The following is a 25,385-nucleotide window of genomic DNA, read 5'->3' on the forward strand; positions in this document are numbered from 1 at the left end:
TAGAGTTATGGTTTCAAAAGTACCAAAAAAAAAATATTTGGCTTCCATCAGCTAGAATCGAAACCGAAAAAACACTGTAGTATTTAAAGCTGATAACGTTACCGCTACACCAACGTGACACGCATATGAACTTGTTCAAAATTAAAAAAAAAAAAAAAAACTAAGGTGAATGTACAAAACGTGTAACGATTTTCTTAAATTCTGTTCCATTTTTGATCCTTTTAAAACCGTTTTAAACGGCTAAAGTCTTATAAAAGAACGGCCCATAAAAAATCCAATCCTTTGATGCCCCTAGCGAAGCTCTGCGACTTTTAGTTTCCGGCAAGATAGAATTTGAAAATATGGAGACAGACATATATATATATATATATATATATATATATATATTAGATAGATAGATAGATAGATAGACGGCAATGAAAGAAAAGAAGAAAGAAAACAAAACTGACATCAAGATTGCCTTTCCCACTTTTTCGGCCACAAACCTGTTGCTGCAGATATAAGAAAAATTGGTTCATCAGATGTTGCGATGTGAATAAATTGTATTTTGAAAAAAACTTAAATAGAAATTCAGTTTCACAAAAAATAAAGAATCAGAATCAAAAGAACAAATATAATAACCGCAAATATTCGGGGAAAATGTGTTTTACTTGATATATATTAGTGTCAGAGAAACCCGAAAGAACTAAAAACACTTGATAAAAGGGGTCATATCATCGAAATATCGTGGAGTTCAGACTCTAGTGATGAAAAAGTGTGATCAAGCTTTAAAAAAACGCCTTGTTATTATTTTACTTTCTTGCAACCTTGGGATTTTCTTCGAATTGTCAGAGCCTTCTAATGAACCATCTCTCTCTCTCATATATATATATATATATATATATATATATATATATATATATATATATATATTTAAGGTGGAGAGGGCTCCCGTAAGCCGTGGTGAAGGCAACCTTTCTAGTAAAAGCAAATCTCTGATTTAAAAAACCAGAAAGCGGGAAACCAGTACCCGCATTAAGCTGGTCTGCAGTTTAACTTGTTGCTGGCTATCTTGCTCTTGCTTGTTGCTGGATCTCAACATTTTGAACCGAGAGAGAGTCTTAGCTATCACACAAAGCTAAAACTCTGTAACATCATCTTTGTATAGATACTCCCTCAGGCATTTGGCCTCATGGACTGTCTAAGGGAGTGGCACTCGTCTGACCAGACGTTGCAATCATATATGTATATATATATATATATATTCGAGAATATTTCGCTAAAATAGATATAGTCTGTTTCGCTGATGATTTGATCATACAGTTTAATCAATTTATAAAAGGCAGAAATGTAAATATAATATTTTCTAAAAGTTATGTTTTTGTATTGATGTGTTTTTGATTTACTTAGTGCATAATATCTGAACCCAAGACGGTCAGTACGCTGGCACAATGTTTTTTTTTTTTTTTTTTTTTCAACAATATATCGAATACTGGAAGTCAGCTAGGACAATAACAACATCAACATTTGCGTAAACCACCAAGACAACTTAAATGAAGTCGACTGTGTTATTAACCCAATTGTATTTCTCATTCTTTTTTTTTTCTTCTTTTTTCTTTTCTGTATAGTCCTCAATTCTTATAATGCACCGACGTTCGTTGGCGCCTTCTTTTCTCAGGGAGAGACAGCTTTGCAAAGCGCATTATATTGTTGTGCTTCCAGTGTGAGAAATAAATCCGGCTATTATGAGAGAAATAATATATTTATTCAAATAACTCAGACTCAATTACATCATTACAATATATTAAAATCGGTTATAAACTAAGAAAATAAAAAAGATAGACATAAGTCAACAATTCACTTACTTTCTCTCTCTCTCCCCCTCTCTCTCTTTCTCTCTCTCTCTCCACCTGACAACTCTTTCTTTCTCATATGGTATATAACTTAGACGCATTTACAGGTTTAGGAAGGGTGGGATATCAGTGAAATAATTTCACATTGATTGATTTACAAAAGTAGACTCAATGCCTGGTTGTATAGAGCCGCGTTTCACAGTGTCCGACAAAAAAAAAACAAAAAAACAAAAACAAAGGTAATCAATCACCCAATAATGAAATGTGAGCATTTTTTAATGGCAATATTTCGATTCTCGATATTATAGTAAACTATCAGACCGCCCCGGCGTTGCCCGATCGTCAGATACGTTTAAAAATGATATTTTTATTTATGCAAATTACGTATTTATTATTGTAGAGACCATTCTCTATCGATTATTATATTGAACTTAATATAGGGTAGTAAGATCAAATTTTTTGAATATATATATATATATATATATATATATATATAACTTGGTGCCATCAGCTAGAATCGAAACTAAAACATACAACTCTCCACCCTCATTCCTTAGCCTCTGAGCATCTCACAGACGTTAAAAACATTTAAAATTAAATGTTTAAATTTCAACAATATTTCCCATGATTAACGGTGGCCAAATGGATTTGGTCCTTGCTAATTGACTCAGAGATGGCTTCGTTGCCGGGTTCGAATCTCTCGACTGGTATTAATCGTGACACTCTGCACTGATGATTTCTAAAAGGATGAAACACTAGTGTCTGTAGGTACTTTATAATTATATATATATATATATATATATATATATATATATATTCATCTCTTATCCTGTTTTTTAAAAGATGGGATCGCCCGATCGTCGAAGACAAGAGGCAAGAAAGCAAGCAACGTCCACAGATTTTTTTATAGACATATCGCCATCTCACATAACAGTTAAGATTAGCAATATAGATAGCTTTGAATAAGATGCAAAAGGGCGAGTCATAAAAAATGATAACACGTGTGAAGTTTTTAATTATTTTTCTGAAATGCAGATTATATATCGGAGACCATGCTCCCAACCATTACCGCTTGCTTTCGGAGGCAACAAAAGGGCTACTCCACGTCTTCTTAATTAATGTAAACATGCATCTAAATGCATGCTTAATGATGGTGCGCGAATGCATATGGTGATATGCTGGATAAGAAAAATATCTGGTTCGGGATTTGATTACTCAGAAAATTGTAAAAATATAATTGCCTTACCGGAATGAGGGTGCTCGCGGGGACCTGCAGCATTGGGCCACATGCGAGGAGAGCTAACCAAGTTGAATTCCGAAAAAAAAAAATCAACCAACGGACCTCCCAAATAGGCAGGGTTTATGTTCGAAGATTTACAGTTGATGATTTTTATAGATAAACCTATGCTGCTGATCCACTATTAGTAGTATTATATTCAGAGAGAAGATGAGACTAGCCTGACGCGCTGTTTAAATTCATTTGGAAAGGATTTCTGTTGGTCTCATTGCAGGTTTGTCGTTTGACAGCAATCAATTCATATTATTCCTTGCTTCAAGCTAATTCGTAATTTTATTTTGAAGTCAAGTGTTACATGATAAAAAGGATGTCCCCTTTTCATGTAAGTAAAAAAATAGGGAATTAATTTAATGTAAATATGAAATAGGATAGTCATGGATTCGAACTTGCGAAGATAGATTTGGAATTGAAAATTCCAATCATAAGTTAAAATAAATACAGAATGTTATTGAAATAAGGAATTGCAATTGTTTAGCTTACATATCTGTGTATGGAAAAGGAATGTAATAATGAAATTTGTTTCTGTGAAAATTAAAATAAGGAATTTAATCGTCAGTTAAAATTGTAAACATATTTTGTAAAAATGTTATTTGAAAAATAGGTTACTGAACTCAGGGTTATATCAAGCTTGGCAACGTGACGCATGTCATCCAACGTGCTTTATGAGCACATGTTTAATCGTGCGATGACATGACGAGTACTCAATATAGGAAAGAGTTAGAAGGTAGTTACAGAGAGTTAGATCAATTAGATCAGAGAGGTTCAGACCGATTCTCGGCGCCTTCTGGAAGCGAGGGGATTTAGAGATAACCATGTAACAACTTTGAATCCCTGAAATACAAAATCATGTCCGACCGGTAAAAGAAATAAACGTATCATCATGTGGTTTTGTATCTGCGTCTTCTGTGTTCATCATTGCAACGAGAAAGGTAACGTGTTTATATTATATGCACAACTGTCAAAACGTAAATGTCAAACGCACTATCTCTCGGTCTATCTATCAAGATATTCATAAATCTCCTCTCATTGAATTGTTTCTCTTGTAGTAACATGTACACTGTCTATTATATATATACAGAACTATCTCTCTCTTTATATATACATGTTTATGTCTCCAATAGACTATCTCTTACAACATGAACGTCTTATGAAATATGAATGCTCAACACATGAACACTCCTAAGAATCTAATCTCTCACTAAGACTGTCTTCATCTCACAACATTCAACGATCACTCTAAGACTCTCACAAATATGAACAACAACAAATAAGATCAGTCCTCTTCTAATAAGAATTACATAATACAAGTGTTGGTGCTGAAATCAAGATATCTGAATTTGGATCAAGACAACGACCAGATGAGCACAACCTGTGCAGTTAATACACACAGGCATACTACCAGGTGTTAGTTTATTGCCAATCGCTTAAGTTCTTATTTGTGATTCGCCAAAGATTTTTAATGTGCTGTATTGGCATTTTCTAAATAGTGAACATTTACTTTAAGTCAGTGAAACCATGGTAAGTCTTTGAAATATGTGACTATCGTTTGTAAATAAATTATTTCTAATAAATAAAATCCAAACCGGATTGTAAATATGCACATGCAGGGTTGACTACTAAATTAAGAACTTATGAATTATGTGATATGTATTCTAGTCAACACGGTGAGTAGGGTGAACAAATTTTTAAAATTCTTTTTTTTTGTGTGTAAACTTTACCATTTAAAGGATATGTCCTCGAAACAGCGCCCTTGTATTCTCTCCCCCTCCCACAAAAAAAAGAAAAAAGATTAAAACAAACGAGAAACGACTTCCTACCAAATAAACATTATGGTATTAATATTCGCATGCAGCTTTTTTTTATATCTCTAAGTATGAAACACGTATAAATTATACACATTCTGAGACGGTCATCTTTAGTTATATATAAACACAGGTAAATAGTTGTGCTTCTGGCAGAAATGGGCTCCTGTAGGTGTGAAAATTGGTAGGTATTTATTAAAAAGAAGAGTTAAAGGCTAACAACCGTTTCTAACATTGTGGTTAGCCTATTTCTATTTAAATGTCTCATGTCTGAGCGGCACCGCTTCGTTTTGAACCCCAACCATCAGTACCACTCTGCACGCCATTTTCTACGATATAATATATGAACCTTTGAAAACGCAATCATTACGAACTTTTTACTACATGTTGAAACATTTTAGGTAACGGACAAGGAAAAAAAATAGCTTATACATAAACAGTTCGCCATGAGTTACCATATATTTGTATTTGGCAATGCTACAACGGCAGTTTTTGTCGTTATTAAAGCAGCAGAATATTTCTAGCCCATCATGCTCGCTTGTGCAAGATTTGCCGGTCGATTGATTAGTAGGCGTATACCGTTTAAGTGGCCATCTAATTTGCCAGATTTTTTTTCTTGGAGGTGCTCTGAAAGATAGTCTACTAAGTAAGGTGTTCAAATATCGCCGCACTTAAGAACAAATCCGAGATTTCATTGTTCAAGTGCCGTGATTTTATTGTTCACGGGCCGTTAAAAGATTATCAAAATGCATTGAGCCCCTTGGAATTCACAGAAAGTTATAATAAACAGGTTTTATGGATTCAAAATAGCTTAAGTGTATCTTTTGTTAGTTTCTATATTGTAACTGCATATTTCTTCCAAGTTTTATTTATCATATTGCAATAAAATTATATAATTACAATACAAAGATGTAGTTTGCTTGAAGCATTATGTGTGATTTGTATATCGAGTAGTACTAGAAAGCTACCACTACGCAAGAAGTGGAAATTTTCTGGTGTTGAATCCGTGTGGACCTGTAATACGTTGCTAAAACATTACAGGTGCACATAGCTTTCAAGGAATTTGAAGCACCTATCATTTGATGTATATTATGGAACACGGTCACACTAATTAAATCACTGTGTAGAAGCTTTGACTAATCAAGTAAAATTTACAATTTAAATAAATATATAGAAAATAACTCGTTTTTGTCGTTCATTCTCAATAACGGCAACTTTTTATTTCTTACATTGTGATCGCCTTCTAATACTTCTTTTTATATAGTTGCGTATGGCAGAGCCTGGATATAAGATTAGTTCACTTACCGTTATTATCAATGGTAAAACGTCCAAGTCCAGATCCATCTCGAATAGAATAAGTGACCGGCATCGTATCATTGTCTAATGCGTCCGCATCAGACGCTGATACTTGCATAAATCCAGTCCCAATACTTTCATTCTCTTTAACGTATCCAATCGCTACAAAGTTTTTGAATACTGGTGGATGTAGATTCTCATTGACGTCAATCACTTCGATGTTAATGAAGCAAGATGATAATAATGGCGAGGCGCCCTGATCCTCCGCTTGTGCAGTGATATTATACACCTGTTTCTGTTCAAAGTCTAATTTCTGTGCGATCCTAACGGTGCCCGTTTCTTCGTCGATCACAAACTTATCATCGGTGCCGTAAATAAGACTGTACTTCACCTTTCCACCGTTGCCAATATCAGGGTCATAAGCTGTAAGCATGGTGACGACGGCGCCCACGGGGAGATCTTCTCTGATTTTGATGTCATAAACTTCCGGTGAGAATTTCGGTAGGTTATCATTGATGTCTGTGACAGCGATCGTGACGGTGGTTGTTGATGTCAGGGAAGGGTCGATACCCCCGTCTTTCGCCTGGACCAGGATGCTGTATGTTTCCTGTCTTTCACGGTCGAGCATCCCATTGACGCGAATTATTCCCGTCTGCGGGTCCACCTTGAATTCTTCCGTGTCTGATATGATCGAATAGGTGATCTCCGCGTTTTTACCCTTGTCTTCGTCGGTTGCGTATACTTGCGTGATCGTTGCGTTGATGTTCACATTCTCCGAAACGTTCATGGTGTAGTGGTTTCTTTCGAATTTCGGCGAGCAATCGTTTTTGTCCAAGACGACGACGGAGACGTTCCTTGTCGCGGATTTGTTGGGATAGCCGAGGTCAGCCGCTAGAATAACCAATTCATGCCGATCTTGGATTTCACGATCAAGTTTTGAGAGAACATAAAGAACCCCCTCACTGCTTATAGAAAATAGTCCCTGTTTATTACCTTCTACTACAACGAATACTAATTTACCATTGTATCCTGGATCTTGGTCTTCAACTGGTAGTTTTATAACACTAAACCCGATCGGGCTGTCTTCATCTACGCTAACCTCTGCAGGCATATTGTTATCAAAAACGGGTGCATGTTCATTATGTAAGTACGGATCTGGGATTTCTGACATGAGGTCTTTGTTTTCCAGGTTGTCTTTTTGTTTACTGAGGAGCATTTCTTCGAGGACTTTAGTGGCGTTCGTCGCCGTACAGCTCCGTGTAATTAGATTGTCAGTCAGCTTGTTATAACTATGGCCCTTGTCGACGACGATGACGGTTATAAACATGGGATCGGCTGAGTGCACGCCGTCGTCGGCGGTGACGGTGAGGATTACCTTCTCGTTGCGAAGTTCAGTAGCCGGCACGTTGAGCTGCAGGTTTCCCCGCTCGGGATTGATGACGAAGCGGTTATCGTCGTTGCCCTCCGTTATGTTATACGTAACGATATTCGTGAGGTCAAAGTCGATGGCCGACACGACTAACAACTCTGTGTTCTCAACGGCTTCCATGGACACGTATAAAACACAGGACGAGTGCTCAAACTTTGGCTTGTTATCGTTCATATCTCGGACCTTTATGGCCACTTCAGTCTCGGCCTCCCTGCGAAACGGTGACCCCCAATCTGAAGCCCGTATCTTTAGAATATATTTTTCACGCATCGATTCGTAATCAAGTTCTGCTTTTGTTCTCAAGACTCCCGTGAAAGGGTCAACCTCGAAGGGCACGTGGTTTACGTTGGCAATTGTCATACTCAAGTAACCATTCTCATCGCTGTCTCTATCTGTCGCAGTTACCTGTCCAACTTCAGAGCCAACAGGAGAATTCTCTTCGATGTAAAATACATCATCCGTACTATTAAAGACCGGGGTATTATCGTTGCAGTCCTGAATTGTAATTTTAACAACAGCAGTGCCACTTTTACGACTTCCAGTGTTTGCCTCATCCTCGGCGCTAATCAGGAGCTCAACTTTAGACACTTGTTCAGCATCCAAAGCGGAAGCTACACTGATTAAACCGGAAGCTGCGTCCATTTTGAAATAATTTTCGTCGTTACCACTGGAAATAAAATATTGAACTTTAGCATTCTTGCCCAGATCAGCGTCTCCAGCATTGACGAACAAAATGGGCGTATTCGTGAGTGCGTTTTCTTCAACTTTCGCCTCGTAAACATCCTGGGCAAAAACCGGCGAGTTGTCATTCATATCTTCTATATCAACCGGAACAACCACGCTAGTGTTTAAGTTAGGGGTACCAGAATCCGAGACGAACAGCGTCAAATTGAAACCATCGGGACTGTCCTCCCTGTCTAGGTTTTCCCTGACGATGATCAAAAATTCTCCTGGGGTCTTGCCAGGTCGTAATGTAAAATATTCATCAGGGTCACCGTCAATGATCTGCGGTTTTTTAATTTCGCCATTTACACCACTGTCCTTGTCTTCAACGTGGACGATTGCATAAACGGTCCCGATGTTGCCGTGCTCGATTAAAGCCGGTAGGTTTTCAACGTAGACTTCCGGCGCGTAAAGATTCACCTGCTGGACGCTGATAGTGAGTTTAGCTCGACCCCTTGACTTGCTAAACTGAGTGCTCGTCTTCGCCCCGCGATCGTTTGCCAAGATCCACAATTGATGCTCGTGTTGATCCTGGTAGTTCAGTGGGCGGGTCAGCGTTACCACGCCAGTGGTTGGGTGGATGGCAAAAATACTTGTAGCATCCACAAAGCTGTAATAAATCTCGGCATTTACGCCAAGATCCGCGTCGGATGCGCTTACCTCGATGATACTGCTGTGTAAGGGTGTGTCCTCACTGATTGTCACGTTGTAGCTCGGGTTGTAAAATATTGGACTGAGATCATTGGTATCAAGAATGGTAATATACACGGTTGCCTCGGCCTCGTATATGAGGCCAGCTAGGCTTTGACCAACAGCTTTCACTCGCAGTTGATACCGATTCCGTAGTTCACGATTTAATTTACCGGGAAGGACCCCAGTGTTAGTTCGGATCCTGAGAAACCAAAAGTCTTCAATGCGAAGCTCTTCTAGCTTGAATATCAAGTCATCGTCCCGCTTGGTTATCGAATAGGACATGTCCAGTGATTTATCGTGGACGTAGATGCCCATTTTGCGGGAGGACTGTACGTACGTTTTGCCCACCGAGTTCTCTGGTATGGTGGCATTGTACACGGGGTAGGTGAACGCAAAGGGCGGCTGCGTCGGGGCAGCCGCCGAGGTCAGCGTGCTCACAACATGGAGAATAAAGACCCATTTAATCCACCACGATACGGGAGGTTCCCATAGCACTGTGCCACCGGAGTCACGTGCCAATGACGTCATCGTGACGTGCAAACCTGCAAGTAGAAAAAAGAAACAAAGTATTAGTTAAAACAAAAATATCACCTACCGCTCTTATATCAATATATATATATATATATATATATATATATATATATATATATATATATGTGTGTGTGTGTGTGTATTTATATATATAATATAAAGCTGAATGTGTATGTGTGTGGTCACGAATATGCTCCTATATGGTTGACTATTTTAAAAAACTGATTGTATATAATGATAGATGTATCGGGACACAGGAATGGATATGTTTTATCTGGAAGAACGATGGTTCATTAAAACTGTGGGGTCTGCGTTCGCGCCTGGTTAACAAAGTATGGAAAGAAAAATTTAAAAATTAAAAAAAATGTTTACAAGTGTTTTTTATATAGATGTACATGAGATTACTTTGATAAGTATGTTTTAACTTAAATAGGGATGGTATAATAAAATTGTGGGGTCTGCGTTCGCATCTGGCCTTCATAGAATAGAAATAGGTACAAACTTTAATAAAGACTTTTCATATCTATTTGCGTAAGTCTACTTTTATAATTATGTTTCAGTTTGAGGAAATATGGTATAATAAAATTATGGCGTGTTCGTTCCCGTCTGACCTCCATAGAATGGAAATATGTCACAAAGTTTAACAAGGTTTTTTAATATAGATCCACAGAATATTGTGATAAGTGTTTCAGTGTGAACAGGTATGGTATAATAAATTATGGGGATTATCTATTTTATTTTTACTTTCATCATATTTTGCTTTGGTTTTGATACCCCCAAATTCGACCCAAATTTACAACCCTTCCTACTTGAATAAATCAGAGTCCATTTTCTGTAGGCTGTTTTTGAACCCAGTCAACGACGGGTACTTTTGCTAGTATATATATATATATATATATATATATATATATATATATATATATATACATATATATACACATATATATATATACACATATACATATATATATACACATATATATATATACACATATACATATATATATACACATATACATATATATATACATATATATATATATACACATATATATATATATACACATATATATATACACATATACATATATACACATATACATATATATATATATATACACATATACATATATACACATATACATATATATATATATACACACATATACATATATATATACACACATATACATATATATATATACACATATACATATATATATACACATATACATATATATATACACATATACATATATATATATACACATATACATATATATATACACATATACATATATATATATACACATATACATATATATACACATATACATATATATACACATATACATATATATATACACATATACATATATATATACACATATACATATATATATACACATATACATATATATATACACATATACATATATATATACACATATACATATATATATATATATATATATATATATATATATATATATAAAGGATTCGTGTGGAAAATGCGATAAACGTCATTTCAAAAATTACGAAATTATCACTAATAAAATTATTGCATTCAACTCTATTACACTCTATAATCATGTTTTACATAAAGCGATGACAGTATGATTTCCGTTTCTCTGAAATAAAATAAGCTTTGAGTCAATGTCTAATATTAATATGTTCGTTCTGTTATTGCCGTTAAGAAATTGGATTTATTGTATTTTGCATTCGAACTCTTCATATATGTACCTGAGAGACGGGGGAAGATTTCTTGTATTGGAATCGGGGAAAAAATATTGGAATTGTATGATAACCAATCTAAATGTTTACTTAATATGATACTCTACTTCTCAAACCTTGGGCTAATAAAGCAGCGAAGATAATTAATTTTCCTCTACCCAGTTAACCACTAAATAGGTATACGTCAATCGTTCGTGTTTGATTTTGTTGGATTCTAAGTCAATCATACATCTTGTATAGACAGTTTACTATAGACGGCAAAGTTTTTAGTCAGGGGAGATAATCCACAACAAGAGATATAATTGTTGATGTTATCTCGCTGCACTTAATTTCGACATCACTACCAACTTATCTTACCTATTATGGCACACTAAACCCCCAGGATACGATGGTCGTACGATACGGTTTTTTTTCAGGTTAGGATATGGAATACGATGTTTTTTCCGGCCTCTTTTTACGGTATTTGTCCCACCATGCGGTTTTATTTATACTGTTATGTGTATTATATACTGTACTGTATTTAGTTACTAATTCTTAATATGTACTGTGTTAAAAATTTGTTTAGGCCCCGATATACAGTGTTTTCACCTTAAGATCCCAACCCCGGATTGGATTAATGCCGTATCCCGGGATTCTACTGTATCTTAATGACATGGGTCGGCATACTAAGAGTTATGACCATAAACGGATCTGTTTTCCCTCATTTTTCTTGTTTCGTTCTAGCTTCCTCTTTTGCGTTGCCGGCTTCAATTATGTTCGCGCACTTTAACTTTAATGTTGTATACAGTCCTTGTGAGGTTTCCCATAAAGAGCTTATTTTAGTTACTTTCTCTTTATCTGCTTCTTCCCAAATTTGAATCTCTCTCTCTCTTTTTCATGAGGACAAAGAACAAAGCACACTTTTATTCCTTCTCCCGCTATCATCTCACCAAAATCTTTAACATAAAATTCTTTATTTATCGACATTTTTTTTTTTTACTTTGAATCTTTTGTTTCACACTTTTGAAAATATATTTATACTGACTTTTATATATTCGAAACTTCTTTTCCGCTTTCTTCGCATTTATTGTATAACATGGTAAGCTCCTTTCCTTAAAAGTCTATTTTTATCCCGATTCTTACGTCACAGGCACACAAGGCAAAGAAAGAAATCCTGACAATCGAACGATCCTCTCTTGAATGTATCACTATTTAAACTAACACATCGAATCTATAGAGTAATTAAAAAGGTAACAAACACACACACACACACACACATATATATATATATATATATATATATATATATATATATATATATATATATATATATATATATATAATGATTTAATCACTCTGACAGACATTAAAAAGATTTTTAAAAAAATAAGTGTTTAAATTTCAACAATATTTCTCTCAGTTTACGGTGACCGAATGGATTTGGTCCTTGCTAATAGAGTCAGAGATGGCTTCGTTGCTGGGTTCGAATCTCTCGACCGATATTAATCGTAACATCCTACGCTGCTGATGATTCCAGAAAGGATGAATCACTAGTATCTGTAGGTATTTAATAATTATTATAGTAAATAATTATATGCATATATATATACACAAACACACGCGTTATTCTGTCGTATTTTTAAAGACAAACCGAAATATCATTTAAGGTGACAAATCAAATTTCGATATTGTTTTACAGTGTTATTGGCAACATAATGAAGCACTCCGCTACTATTTGCTAAAAAATTCACCAAGCCCAGCCTAGACGATTCCAATTTTGTTAAAAATGTTTTAAGTATCAGCAAGGGAGATAACTCATGAAATGACCTCACAGAGCAACGTATAGCTACTATATATATATATATATATATATATATATATATATATAGATATAGATATACATATATATATATATATATTTATGATTGCAACGTCTTATCAGTCCAGTGCCACTCTCTCAGACACTTAAAGTCCATGAGCCCAAAAATGACTTCCATCGCCACAGGACCATTTTAATAGTCAAATGCCTGGGGGGGTATCTGTACACAGATGATATTACAGAGTCTTAGCTTTGTATGGTTCAAAATGTTAAAATCCAGCAACAAGCAAGAGCAAGATAGCCAGCAACAAGTTAAACTGCTGACCAACTTAATGCCGGTACTGGTCTCCCGCTTTCTGGTTTTTTAAATCAGAGATTTGCTTCTACTAGAAAGGTTGCCTTCACCACGGCTTACAGGAGCCCTCTCCACTCCAACACACACATACACACAAACACACACGGTGCTACTTGGCCGTTGACCCCGATAAAAGGTTCATTCGCCCTTTGGAAGGTCTTGTTTTTAATCCTTCAGGGAGACTAGCCACCCTCCCCACCAAACTTGTTTGGCGGGGAACCAGTTTAGTCGCCGGTGACTCGACCATGAGGCAAGTAGTACTGGGTTACATGGTACCAGTAGCATATAACATGAACTGACTCCCCCACCCCCCAACCCCACACACACATATACATACACATTTTATATACATAAACCTGTGTGTATTATCAAAAATTCTAAATTGGACAGGGAAAGGAAACCTTTTAGTTTTATTTCCCTATCTAATTGTCAAGAGAAATCCTTTAGAAATAACGCAAATCGTATAAAATAGGATTGCAACAGCTACAATGAAATATGTGTACGTTCACGCATTTGCAGAAGAAAACTACATGGTATAACAAAAAGTTATAAAGATTTTTACATAAAGATATTTATTACCATTTTCATATTAATATTAATATTTGAACTGACTAGGAATATTCACACAGGCCTTCATCAGGTATTCCTCACTGACAATAACCGATGGTGTTCCCTGGAGTCTGATATTATTATTATTATTATTATTATTATTATTATTATTATTATTCATCTAGGCTTTTATTTATACAAGTACAAGCATCCACAGATGAGCGTACGTTATTTAAAGAGTAGGTTCTCTACGCTTTGTCTGCTACGCAGTTCAGTTTGACGTCTAAGTGGTCGACGCTTGTGCAACATTTAAAAGGATTCCGTGGATGATTTGCCAGCTTTCTTGGAGAAAAAGTGGTCGTTCATGCCGGATCGAGGTAGGGCGTGATAGAGGCAGAAAGTGTAAAATAGGAAACAAAAGAAAAATAAAACATACATTACGAGGAAAGACAGTTAAGGAATCGAAGAAAGGGGGAGGAAAAAAAAAGACCAAATGGAACTGGCACAGCTCGAGTAAGTGTTGTTCATACCCGATTCCCATAAGGTCACCGAAGTTAAGCAACGTTCAGCCTGGTCAGTAATTAGATGCGTAATCATTTAGTAATACCAGGTTCTCTTTGTAAAAACTGGTCAAAGTTGCTTGAAAATTCAATTTCTGTCCATCAATCTGGAAATGTTATGAACAGTCTTAAGTCGTTCGCTGATCAGCGATAGCGGATCGATTTCAAATCATCGTTTTAATTACGCCCTCTCTTTCCTTTCTTTTCTCACTTCTCTTTCTCGCATTTTCCATTCGTGATAGTTATTTCCCTCCCACGAAGCGATGATGCGATACAAAGATCGAAAAGTAGGATTTGAAGATCCAGTTCCTTAAATGAAGAGCACCGTGGCGCTGTCTGTATTCTCTGGCGATTAGCCATAAATTAACCCCTTTTTCAAAGCGAGAAAGTAAAGCCGAAAGGGTGGATCTCCTAGAACTGCACACGAGCAAAGCTCAACCTCAGCCATCTCAAAAATAACCTAGACTGCGCCGAGGAGACGCATAAATATCGTTGTAAAAGATCTGCATCTACGATTAAAATATTGACTCATTTTCAACAAAGTAGTATATATAATAGGGTAGGTAAACCCTGACTTCAAATCTCTACTGCCTTGTAAAATACCTACCTATGAGAAAGGCTTCAGGAGTAAACCTGCCTGAAAAAAATCCAGAGTGAAATCGATAAGGAAATTCGACGTTACTTTCATTCTACCAATCGCTACGATACCGTTCGTGCCAAACTAACAACCTTGCTGGTCCTTTGAATCAATCAGCGACATGGAGACAGAGGGTGGTTGTTACATGGGCAACAGTCCTGCAGATCACACCGCCCAGACGACCATCCAACTGTTACATCACCCATGGTTTAACCTAACCTCGTGGAGGCCTACTAATAGGGGTGATATGCCATGAAATCAACAAACTAAACTTCTCCATTCGACCCCTATTTATTTGTCTTCCCAAGATGGAAGAGTTTGACATTTGGCCATTATTTTATGTAATTCAGCAAAAGGAGCACTCCAAATTGTCGCAAAAATTTGACTTGCATCAGTCTTTAAAAATGTCTCCTTTAATGAGCACAGAAAAGCTGAAATTTTGCACCAAGATAGATACTACGATTTATTCTTAAACGGAACGCTAACAATTTTTTCCATTTAATAGGTAAGACATAATACGAGGTCTTGAAAATATGGCGAACAGAAGTGTACTCTGGCATACAAAAATCCATGAGCAGACCTGTCGGCGTTTCTCGCGATAAGCTAGCAGTAAACCAATTTCTTTCTCCAAAGAGAGAAGGTAAAGCCTGGAAGGATGGACTGATTGGAACTGAGCGGGACTGTACCGCAGTCAAGACCCGTGTCGAACTGATTGTCGATGACGCATCTTTGACTGGCATGAACGGCACTTGAGATGTGCCAGCTGCATGTTTGTGAACCAAGAAATGTCAGAGAATGAAAAGAGGTGGGCACGAAGGGAACTCAACAGGTGTTGAAAAGATGAAGAATTTTAGAAGAAAGCAGGCAGGAAAAGAAAATGAATAACACAGAAAGAAAAGAAAAAGAAAAGAAACGGATAGAAAACCCGGAGTTGAACAAATCAAAAACAAAATGAAAGGCGTGCAAGGATAAGTTTGCGTGTTTTGTACGTAGGTTTTGGTTCGCATCTGGCTACCACACCAGGGGACAAGCAATGCAAGTCTATTGTTCAGTTGAACGCTATGTAAAATCTCGTGTATGTTTAATTCTAACGACTAGTCATATAATTCACAAAGAGCCGTTTCTTCCTTTCAAGATTCATCAGTTAGCTAGACACATCGAGATTCGAAATCAAGGCACCAAAAAATGGACGGCTGACAGTGGGAGACATTACATCGTTTTAAATGAAAGTATTACTTTGTTTGCATCTTTCTTTAAAAGCTGATGAAAGTTATCAGAACAAGATGATCAAGTGATTTTTCTATCCTCTCTCTTAGTTTTTATTTGGGGTCGGCCCGATTTTTTTCTTTTCAGTCAATGGTAAATCTTTTTTTCTATTTTCAATAACCCGAAAAACAACGCTTTTAGACTTTTTCAATATTTTAGCAATCTCCCCCAGGGACTTTTTTCATGATAATGGTCACAAATTCACAAGTTGATTTTCTTGTATAGATAGCTTTTTTCGAATATTCAGAGTCAACAGCTTGTTAAGTTGTTATTAAACTTGCTAAAGTTTGTATTAATTTTCCGTGTTCCTTAACTTTTGGACGCCTCTAATTTAATTAAATTTATTTATATGTAAAAACTAATATGTATTCAACATCAAAAATCTAAAAAAAATACTTTTTATTTAACTACCATTATTAAACATTGGAAAATTCACCCAAATCCCCCCTCCTTTTATAAATGAAGTCAGAAGCCATTCAAAAAAGTGATCGATCGTTCCTTAACTTTTGGACGCTACTGTATATTCTAGGCAACATCATGAGTAATGCGGATATATTATTATCATTGGCTCACAGGGAGCTTTCACACAGATCATCAAAGATCCCTCCTTAAAAACAATCTGTGGTGTTCCCTGGAAGCTAAGTGTCCTCAGATTTCCAGTACTCTCCACCTTTTTCGATAACATTTGTAAATAAATTTGCATTATCGCAACAGCCTCTTACCATTGATTACCACTGGCAGCAGCTATTGGTCTTCACTAGAATTTGAGTGTCTATTATTATTATTATTATTATTATTATTACTATTAATATTATTATTATTATTTTTTTATTTTTTTGTAAGCTTTACCTTTTAAGAATATACCACCCAAAGTTGCGCGCACACACTCGCACCAAACTTTTAAGATAAGTAAGATAAAAATAAATAAATAAGAAGAATAAGAATAATAATAATAAGAAGAAGACGAAGAAGAAGAAAAAGAATTTCCCCATATCAAATTTTGAGTTACATTATGCAATAAAATTTGAACGGAGGCGATGATGCACGTTGGCATCAATAATATGCATGTACGTTTTAAACTCACGAACAAATAATTTTATAAATATTAATTATGGAATACTTATTCTGGACAACACGGTGAGTAAAGTGAGCACGGCATTTTGGCTTTGCGCGTGTTGTTTTAAAGCATTTTTAACATTTAGGCGTGTGCTCAGCGCGGTAGTACGGGTGATCATATTCTAGACAAGAAACAAGGACAATGCCACAGGTAGCCAACGACTATAGCGAGATGGTCTCTCGACAAAATACTCGTCCCTTTAAAGAGAGTATTATTAGAATGGGCACATAGCCGTACAAACCTCAGTCATTCAGTAATGTAACGTAGTACACGGTTACATGTAGATTTCGTCGCAAAGAAACAACCGACAAGAAAAAAAAAATCGACTGACTATTTCTTTTGCGAAACTACAAACACATATTTACAGGTACTTTCCAAAATAACTGTTTGTCTCTAGTTCAAACCTGTCGCTCTCGTCCCATGTGTGTAACAGGCTCATTTCTCTCCTCTCTCTTAATGATCTTCGGTTTGCGCACACGGTCTTCTTTTTATGATCTTTTCCCTTTTTCCTTGCCGTAACGTCACCTCTTACAACTCGGTCATTTACATACAGCTGCTATACGCTCGTCCGCGCTCTGTTGCAGCAACAAGGTCGCTATTGGACTGATTGTTTAGGACGTATCCTCGATTGTTACGAACAAAACCAAGTTAGGAATATTAAAGAAGTTCTCATAGATTCCAAGAGAAAGCCATTTGTGCCGACTGGTTAAGCCAGATCCAATACTGTTAGAGTAATAACGTAACAAAATAAACCATTTACTGTGAAAAATAGATTTGATAGTAAATAGTTTGTATGTTATAGATATACTTGGAAGAAGTTGTTCCACTTTACGATTCAATCATCATTTGAATTCCATCCAATATCTTTAATGCAGTGTTTCGTCTCTACGAGGTTGCCAACCGTTGGATCAGAAATAAGCAAGCAGATGCATGCGAAGGGATGAGGGGACAAGTCATATCGGAGGTAAAACGTGGAGGATTTTACGGAGAAAAGAGAAAAAAAAGTTACATAAAGCAATGGATGGGAATGGTCGTGGTAAGGTACGGCGAAGGTAAATAGGAGAAGTTATGAACGAGCGCAGAGGATGAGCAGCATGGGAGGGTGAGGATTGGACGGTGGGTGAGTGATGGTGAAGACGGGGACAGAGCAAACTAAAAGAAATGAATTCAAGGTGTTGAGTAAAAACCGAGCAGAATTCGTCGCGGTTAGCTGGTGCTTTGTTGAAACTTAAACAGCCATAGTTAGATGAATAAAAAGAGAAAAGATGAGATAGAGAGAGGGGGAAGGGGAGAGAATAGACAAAGGCAATAAAGGGAAAGAAAAAATGAGATATTACAGAGGAGAGGAAATCCGAGTTAGAGAGGAAATATTAGAGAAGGAGAGAGAGAGAGAGAGAGAGAGAGAGGGGATACCAATGAGAGAAATAGATAAGATGAGAAAGAAAAGAGAGAGAGAGGAAATATCAGAGAGAGAGAGAGAGAGAGAGAGAGAGAGAAAATACCAGAGAGAGAGAGAGAGAGAGAGAGAGAGGAAATACCAGAAAGAAAGAGGAAATACCTGAGAGAGAGAGAGAGAGAGGAAATACCAGAGAGGAAGAGAGAGAATACAAGAGAAAGAGAGGGAATACAAGAGAAAGAGAGGGAATACAAGAGAAAGAGAGGGAATACTAACGAAAGAGAGGGAATAGATAAGATAGCTAGGAAATACCAAAGAGAGAGAGAGAGAGAGAGAGAGAGAGAGAGAGAGAGAGAGAGAAAGGAAATACGCGCGAGAGAAAAAAGACGAGAGTGAGAAAGAGAAAAGATGAGAGAGAGAGAGAGAGAGAGAGAGAGAGAGAGAGAGAGAGAGAGAGAGAGAGAAACGAGAGCGACAAAAAGAAAAAATGAGAGGTGGAAAAACGAGAGAGAGAGGGAGAAAAATATGATAGGAAAAGAGAAATTGGGGATATTCCCGCGAAACAGGAAAAGGAGACAATGGGAAAGAGGGAGAAGTAGTGGTAGGAAGAATAGTGTGCTAAATTAACAGACGAGAGAGAGAGAGAGAGAGAGAGAGAGAGAGGGGGGAATAATATCCAAAGATAATAGCAAAACATATAGAGGGGGGAGCCGATTGAAATTGAGTGTGTGAGGGATATGCGTGGGAGATGGGTAGTGTTGAGAAAGGGTCAGATTCTTTGAAAGAGGGATGAGGAACGTGAAAGTTGATGAAGTCTTCTTTTAAAGAACTGTGTGAGTCAATCGCCGCAGGTAGAATTCGAAAAGCTTTGTTATGTTCTAGCTTGAAGAAGATAACGAGTCTCGCTCTAACCCCCCCCCCACATCCCCACTTCTTACATACAGGAAATGTGTCGCGATGGAAACGCTGAAGCAGCAAATATGCCCCCCCTTCTACTTTTCCCAGACATGCAACTAATAAAAGGGTCCAACAATAGGCACGCAAAGATACAGCGAGGAAAAAAAGTAAATAAACTAAACCAACAGGAACAGCAACAAAAAGCTTTTAACAGTGTACACTTCTAGGTCTTATTTCACGTAGCACTTGATAACACTTGCTGCATACCCACCTAAAATATGATGCCGCCGTTCAGTCTCAAGAAACAATGGGTACACCCTGCAAATAATTTTGAGGCCAGGGCTGCGCAATCTGCAACCACACCTCTTCTGAATTGGCACTGCTTGAGCCCAGCAGTAGGTAAAAATGCTAGACGACTTGAAACAATGCCGAGATAAAAGGAAAGAACATACATCACCTCGAATTCCTAAATGGTCACCTGTTTTAGTACTGCCCGGGCTCAACATTGCTTAACTTCGGTGATCTAACGAGAACCGCTGTGCGAACATGATGATGCAGTATATATGGGCGAAATACACCGAAAATGGCGCTATTTTACAATCGTTCACTATGCAGAGGGAGTCAACTGTCTTTTACTAAGAGATTCGTCCATTTTTTTTTTTCATCTCATAATTTAGGACGCTCGACGCACTGATATTTTTTATTAAATCAAAACATTAAAAAAAAGAAAGCTGCGACGTTTTTGTTTTATTTTATTCTAATTTAGCAAAGTTGATAACACTAATAATACAAAATGTAGTCTGTACGCGACTATTAAGACAAAACCAACGATATTGTCATTAGATGAAAACATTTAAAAAAAGAAGCTGCGACAACTTTTTTTTTTAATTAAAAAGTAAATGTTATGGTAAGGTTTTTAAAAAATTAGTCGTTAACCTTAACGAATCTCTTAATAAAAGAGAGTTGTCTACCTCTGCACAGTGACCGATTGTAAAACAGAACCCCGAAAATATAGTTTGTCATATAAAAGAAAGCTATATTTTCTGTTTGTCAAACTAAAATGGAGAAAACTGCCAGAAATACAATCAAAACTTGATTCTGATTTAGAACGACCGCAAGAAATTTATGGTAAAAACATTAAATATTCATTTAAGGGTCACCAAACAAAATTAACTCTAAACAGTTTTTAAATTATCTCCAATGAACCAATTAAAATTGAAAGTTATGAGAATTTTAAAACGTTTGATGGTCTTTTTTTTTACGGCATATCAACCCTTTTTATTTAATGTAAAATCCGGTCATTTTGATAAAAAGGTTTTCTGCTTCAAGTTCTTTATATATCCAAATTTAATTTAGTTTTTGGCTTGGCAGAACATGATTGAGTTTTACAAAAGAAAAGAAAGGAAGGAAAACATCAACATCAACATTTGGTGCATTTTAGGTCAGGAAGCCGGTATCTTCAGACAGCCTTCTCTGGTAGCATCTGATAAGAATAAAATTAGTAATATAAGATGGCAGGGCTCAGAGTAGAATTCTTATCTATTCCTGTACAACGCCGATTGACCTTGCTGGTCTATGTAATAATGAGTAAAATGTGTATCTATTTAATGTAAAATCCGGTCATTTTGGTAAAAAGTTTTTATGCTTCAAGTTCTTTATATCTTCAAATATTTATTCATGATGTTTGCTATGGTTGTTTTATTTAGTTGTTTTATATAATTTTTTTAATTTAGTTTTTAGCTTTGCAGAACATGATCGAGTTTTGCAAAAGAAAGGAAGGAAAAGAATAACATCAATATTTGGTGCATTTTAGGTCAGGAAACCGGTATCTTCAGACAGCCTTATCTGGGAGCATCTAATAAGAATAAAATTAGTTGTATAAGATGACAGGGTTAAGAGTAGAGGTTCTTATCTATTCCAGTGCAACGCCGATTGACCTTGCTGATCTGTGTAATAACGAGCAAAATGTGTATATCTGCACTAAAACTACAGAACCATTGAATCAATTCGTAAGTTTGAAATTCATATAATGAATAATAATGAAAAACATCAACTTTCTACACAACGATAAATAAAAACAAATCATAAAAGTCAAAATGTTAAATTTAATCTCAGCATGACGTTGCGGGAAAGCTTGCAGCGAATAAAAATACAATAAAAACGCGCCCCCATCCTTCATATGTGAATTCAAATGAATTTATGGGAATTAAAAACGAAATGAAATAACATAAATAAAAATAATTCGAAAACTAAGGATTTTTTTTTGTGTGTGTGTTTTTATTAAGACGAAAACGCGATAAATGTGGTAGTAGTAGTAGTAGTAGTAGTAGTAGTAAGAGGAGGAGTAGTAATTATAAACAAGTTGCAAAAACAATGGACGATCCAGTCTCACCTAATGATTACGGGAAACGGCTAGCGTGTGATGAAGTAATATACTAGCATTAAGGTAAAATGCTTGTTTCCGTATGAAAAATAATTCGTTCAAATGAATCGCAGACAAAATAAATAAATGACATCTTTATGAAAAATAAGTAAATAAATACGGCAAAATCACGTTGACACATCGGTTCTCGCCAGATCATGGAAGTTAAGCAAGATTAAGCCTGGCCAGTGATGGGTGACCATTTGGGAGGGCGTGGCGCTGTATGTACCGCGAGAGAAAATACCAGGTTGAGAAACTGGCGTGGTCTATCCTTCTGTCGAGAGTAGATAGGAACCGTGGTAGGCACCCCATCTAGTGATGGCGTCACGATAAAAATACCCTTGATAGCTCTGGAGAAGCATCAAGTATTCAGCTACCGACAAGATTTGAATTACACTACATACTCGTGTAGTGGGTTCAATCTCGACTGGGTCCGCGCTGGATGTATGGATAAAAAAAAAAGTGATATGCGATATATTTCAGTTAAGCACTAGCAAGAACTTTAGGCTTCAGACTACTGGCTTCGAATTCCACTAATTTCAGGAACGCTGATGAATCGTAAACAACAAACCACGTGTACGTGCATAATTAAATTTAATGTATAATTTAATTTCTTTTTTAAACATTTAATTATATTTCTCAAACGACTGTTCCGTCCTTGTTAAATATGTCCTTTTTTTTTTTTGGTATGCTTAATCGACCTCTTCGGTGGTTGTTAGTAAATCTAAAGAAACAAATCTTTCCAAGCAACAAAAAAATGAATATTCAAAAGTATTATATATATATATATATATATATATATATATATATATATATATATATATATATATATATATAAAAGAAATATTTTTTATGAAAATAAATTTTTCTTAACAATAGCGAAATAATTTAATTTTAAACGAAAAAAAAGTCAATTTGGCATACATTTTTTTTTCACATAAGTTCAACTCATCGTTCACATTGGAAATGTCGACTTTTATAGAGTATATGCTTACAACGAATAAACACTCCAACCTCCCCATGTTAAGAACGGCTTTTGGAACACTCCCAACCTTGTCAACATACCCGAAAACTTATACCAAGTTGACATATCGAATGTGAACGATGGGTTAGACGTAATGTAAAAATGTTCCGAATTTAAAACGGAACGAAATTTAAGTTTCCGTTCCATTTTTGCAACAACCGTAAAACAGCATTCTCCGCAAGTTTTACACTGCGTCGAGTTAGAATGAATTACTTTATTTTATTAAACATTTGTCTATTGTTAATTCTAACATTTTTCGCCATGTTTGTTTGGGAGCTTGGATAAATCATTGATAGCTATGGTTGATGTTCACGTAAATATGCTGAATGAGTGGGCCACAGTCAGAATTTTCTACCTGGCCACGTCATAGTAAGGCGATAACATTATTTAACGCAAATCCGCCCTTGTCGAGAAGCGAATTTTAAAAACATCACTTTCTATGGAAAATTATATACGTGGGTTAACATCGTTTTGTTTATGAGAACTAGGCCAAAGAATTTGCTTGCAGGGGGAAAAATGTGAAAAATAAGTGCAAATGGTTCGCATTTTTAACCCCCACCCCGAGATTTTCAGCAATTGCTGCTTCGTGTGGATTCACCCAAAGTGGCAATAGATTCTCAGATACAATTGTCCAATGAAAATGACGTATTGTTTGTCTCGTATTTCTTTCGGTGCAAGCGAATATACATATTCCCGTCTCTTATGCTGAAGATAACAATCACTTGAATCACTAACAGAAGAGGGTCGGAACATGCATAAAATAATGCTTTTATTTTATTTAGAAAATATGCGATATATGATTTCATATGCATCTCGAAAAAAAAAAAAACAAACAAAAACAAAAACAAACAGCTGTCTCGTCTAATCAGCTTTTATCCGAAAACCCCGAGGTTGCAGACAGTTTTTAGGTCAATCCACACAATATCTCTTTATTTAAGAATTAAAAACAAAACATGGGAATTATATCAAGTTATCCTATAAATTACTTCTCTCTGATTTATAATACTATTTATTTATCTCGTTACGAGGCCACAGTTAGGCAAAAGCTATAAGTTAATACCATTTTCATAGTTTTCGCCATTCTTCCGTATAACACGGGTTTTTTTTTTAATAAACGCGTATTTATGTAGTTATTACTTTTATTAAACGGAACTGTTAATTATCTATGAGCCTCAGAAAAATAGAACATTCTAAAAGACAAAAATTAACAAAAATTACCCGAAAAAGAAAATAAACAATAAGTATATTGTTGACGGTTATCTGTAGACATTATACTTTCATTAACCATAAAATCTGGTAGGTAGATAATAAAACCGATATCGGCTTAAGGTAGCCCCTCTTTTACGCATAGGTTACACTCCTCTTCTAGTCTAATTTTCTCTTTTTTAGGTTTCTATGTTTGCAGTACCGCAGACAACTGTTTTGTTTAAGAATAGTACTACACTTGATAACGTATTCCTGTCTATTCTGTACCTGCAACGTTTTCCGTCTTGGTATGTCCCGTAAATTACTTAGAACTTCCACCCAGTCATGGTTGACAGAACGAAGTCTGCTACCTTCGTGGATAAAATATAAAGTTCTGTTTGATATTCCGTGCAGATTCTCGAATTCGACATGAAAATTCCAAAGTTCGACAAAATATAACTAAAGAAGGTCGGAAGTTACATCGACCGAAACGTTATGTGAATAACTATCAAAATGAGAAGAGTAGTCCGAGGAATCCAAATAGCTGGAAAAATATACATTGTTTTCTTTAGTTGGCACACCAGAAGAATGTCTTACTCAAAGTTTGAAGTTAACAGTGCCCGTTCAATTTTGGTTTAAAAACTTCCGATTTTTGGACTGCTTACTCTTGTGATTTGCCAAGTTTTGAACTGATTTTTTAAAATTAATTTATTTATTAAATTGCTAGTTGAACGCGTAGAATAGTTAACAAAGACCCCCTCCTTATGTTAACAATGGTTTCCTAAATATTTTTTTTTAGTTTACTGACCGTATTGAAATAATAACGTTATTATTCAGAAAGT

The 25,385-nt window shown here is 36.0% G+C and overlaps 1 protein-coding gene across 14 annotated transcripts in view; it reads right to left on the reverse strand.

Annotated features, from left to right (window-relative positions):
* LOC145257798 (protocadherin Fat 1-like) overlaps positions 1-25,385 on the reverse strand; it is a 954,816-nt gene that overhangs the window by 468,873 nt on the left and 460,558 nt on the right. For all 14 annotated transcript variants that reach the window (XR_013864025.1, XR_013864024.1, XR_013864023.1 and 11 more), the window contains one exon: positions 6,237-9,614. Coding sequence is in view for 10 of the 14 variants with exons in the window: in XM_080115697.1 (XP_079971823.1) it covers positions 6,237-9,600 (3,364 nt within the window). In the remaining 4 variants the exon portion in view is untranslated. The remainder of the gene's footprint in view (positions 1-6,236; positions 9,615-25,385) is intronic.

This window comes from Euprymna scolopes, chromosome 3 (assembly GCF_053919585.1).
Source record: "Euprymna scolopes isolate OS-2025 chromosome 3, ASM5391958v1, whole genome shotgun sequence".
In the NCBI taxonomy this organism is placed as follows: Eukaryota; Metazoa; Mollusca; class Cephalopoda; order Sepiida; family Sepiolidae; genus Euprymna; species Euprymna scolopes.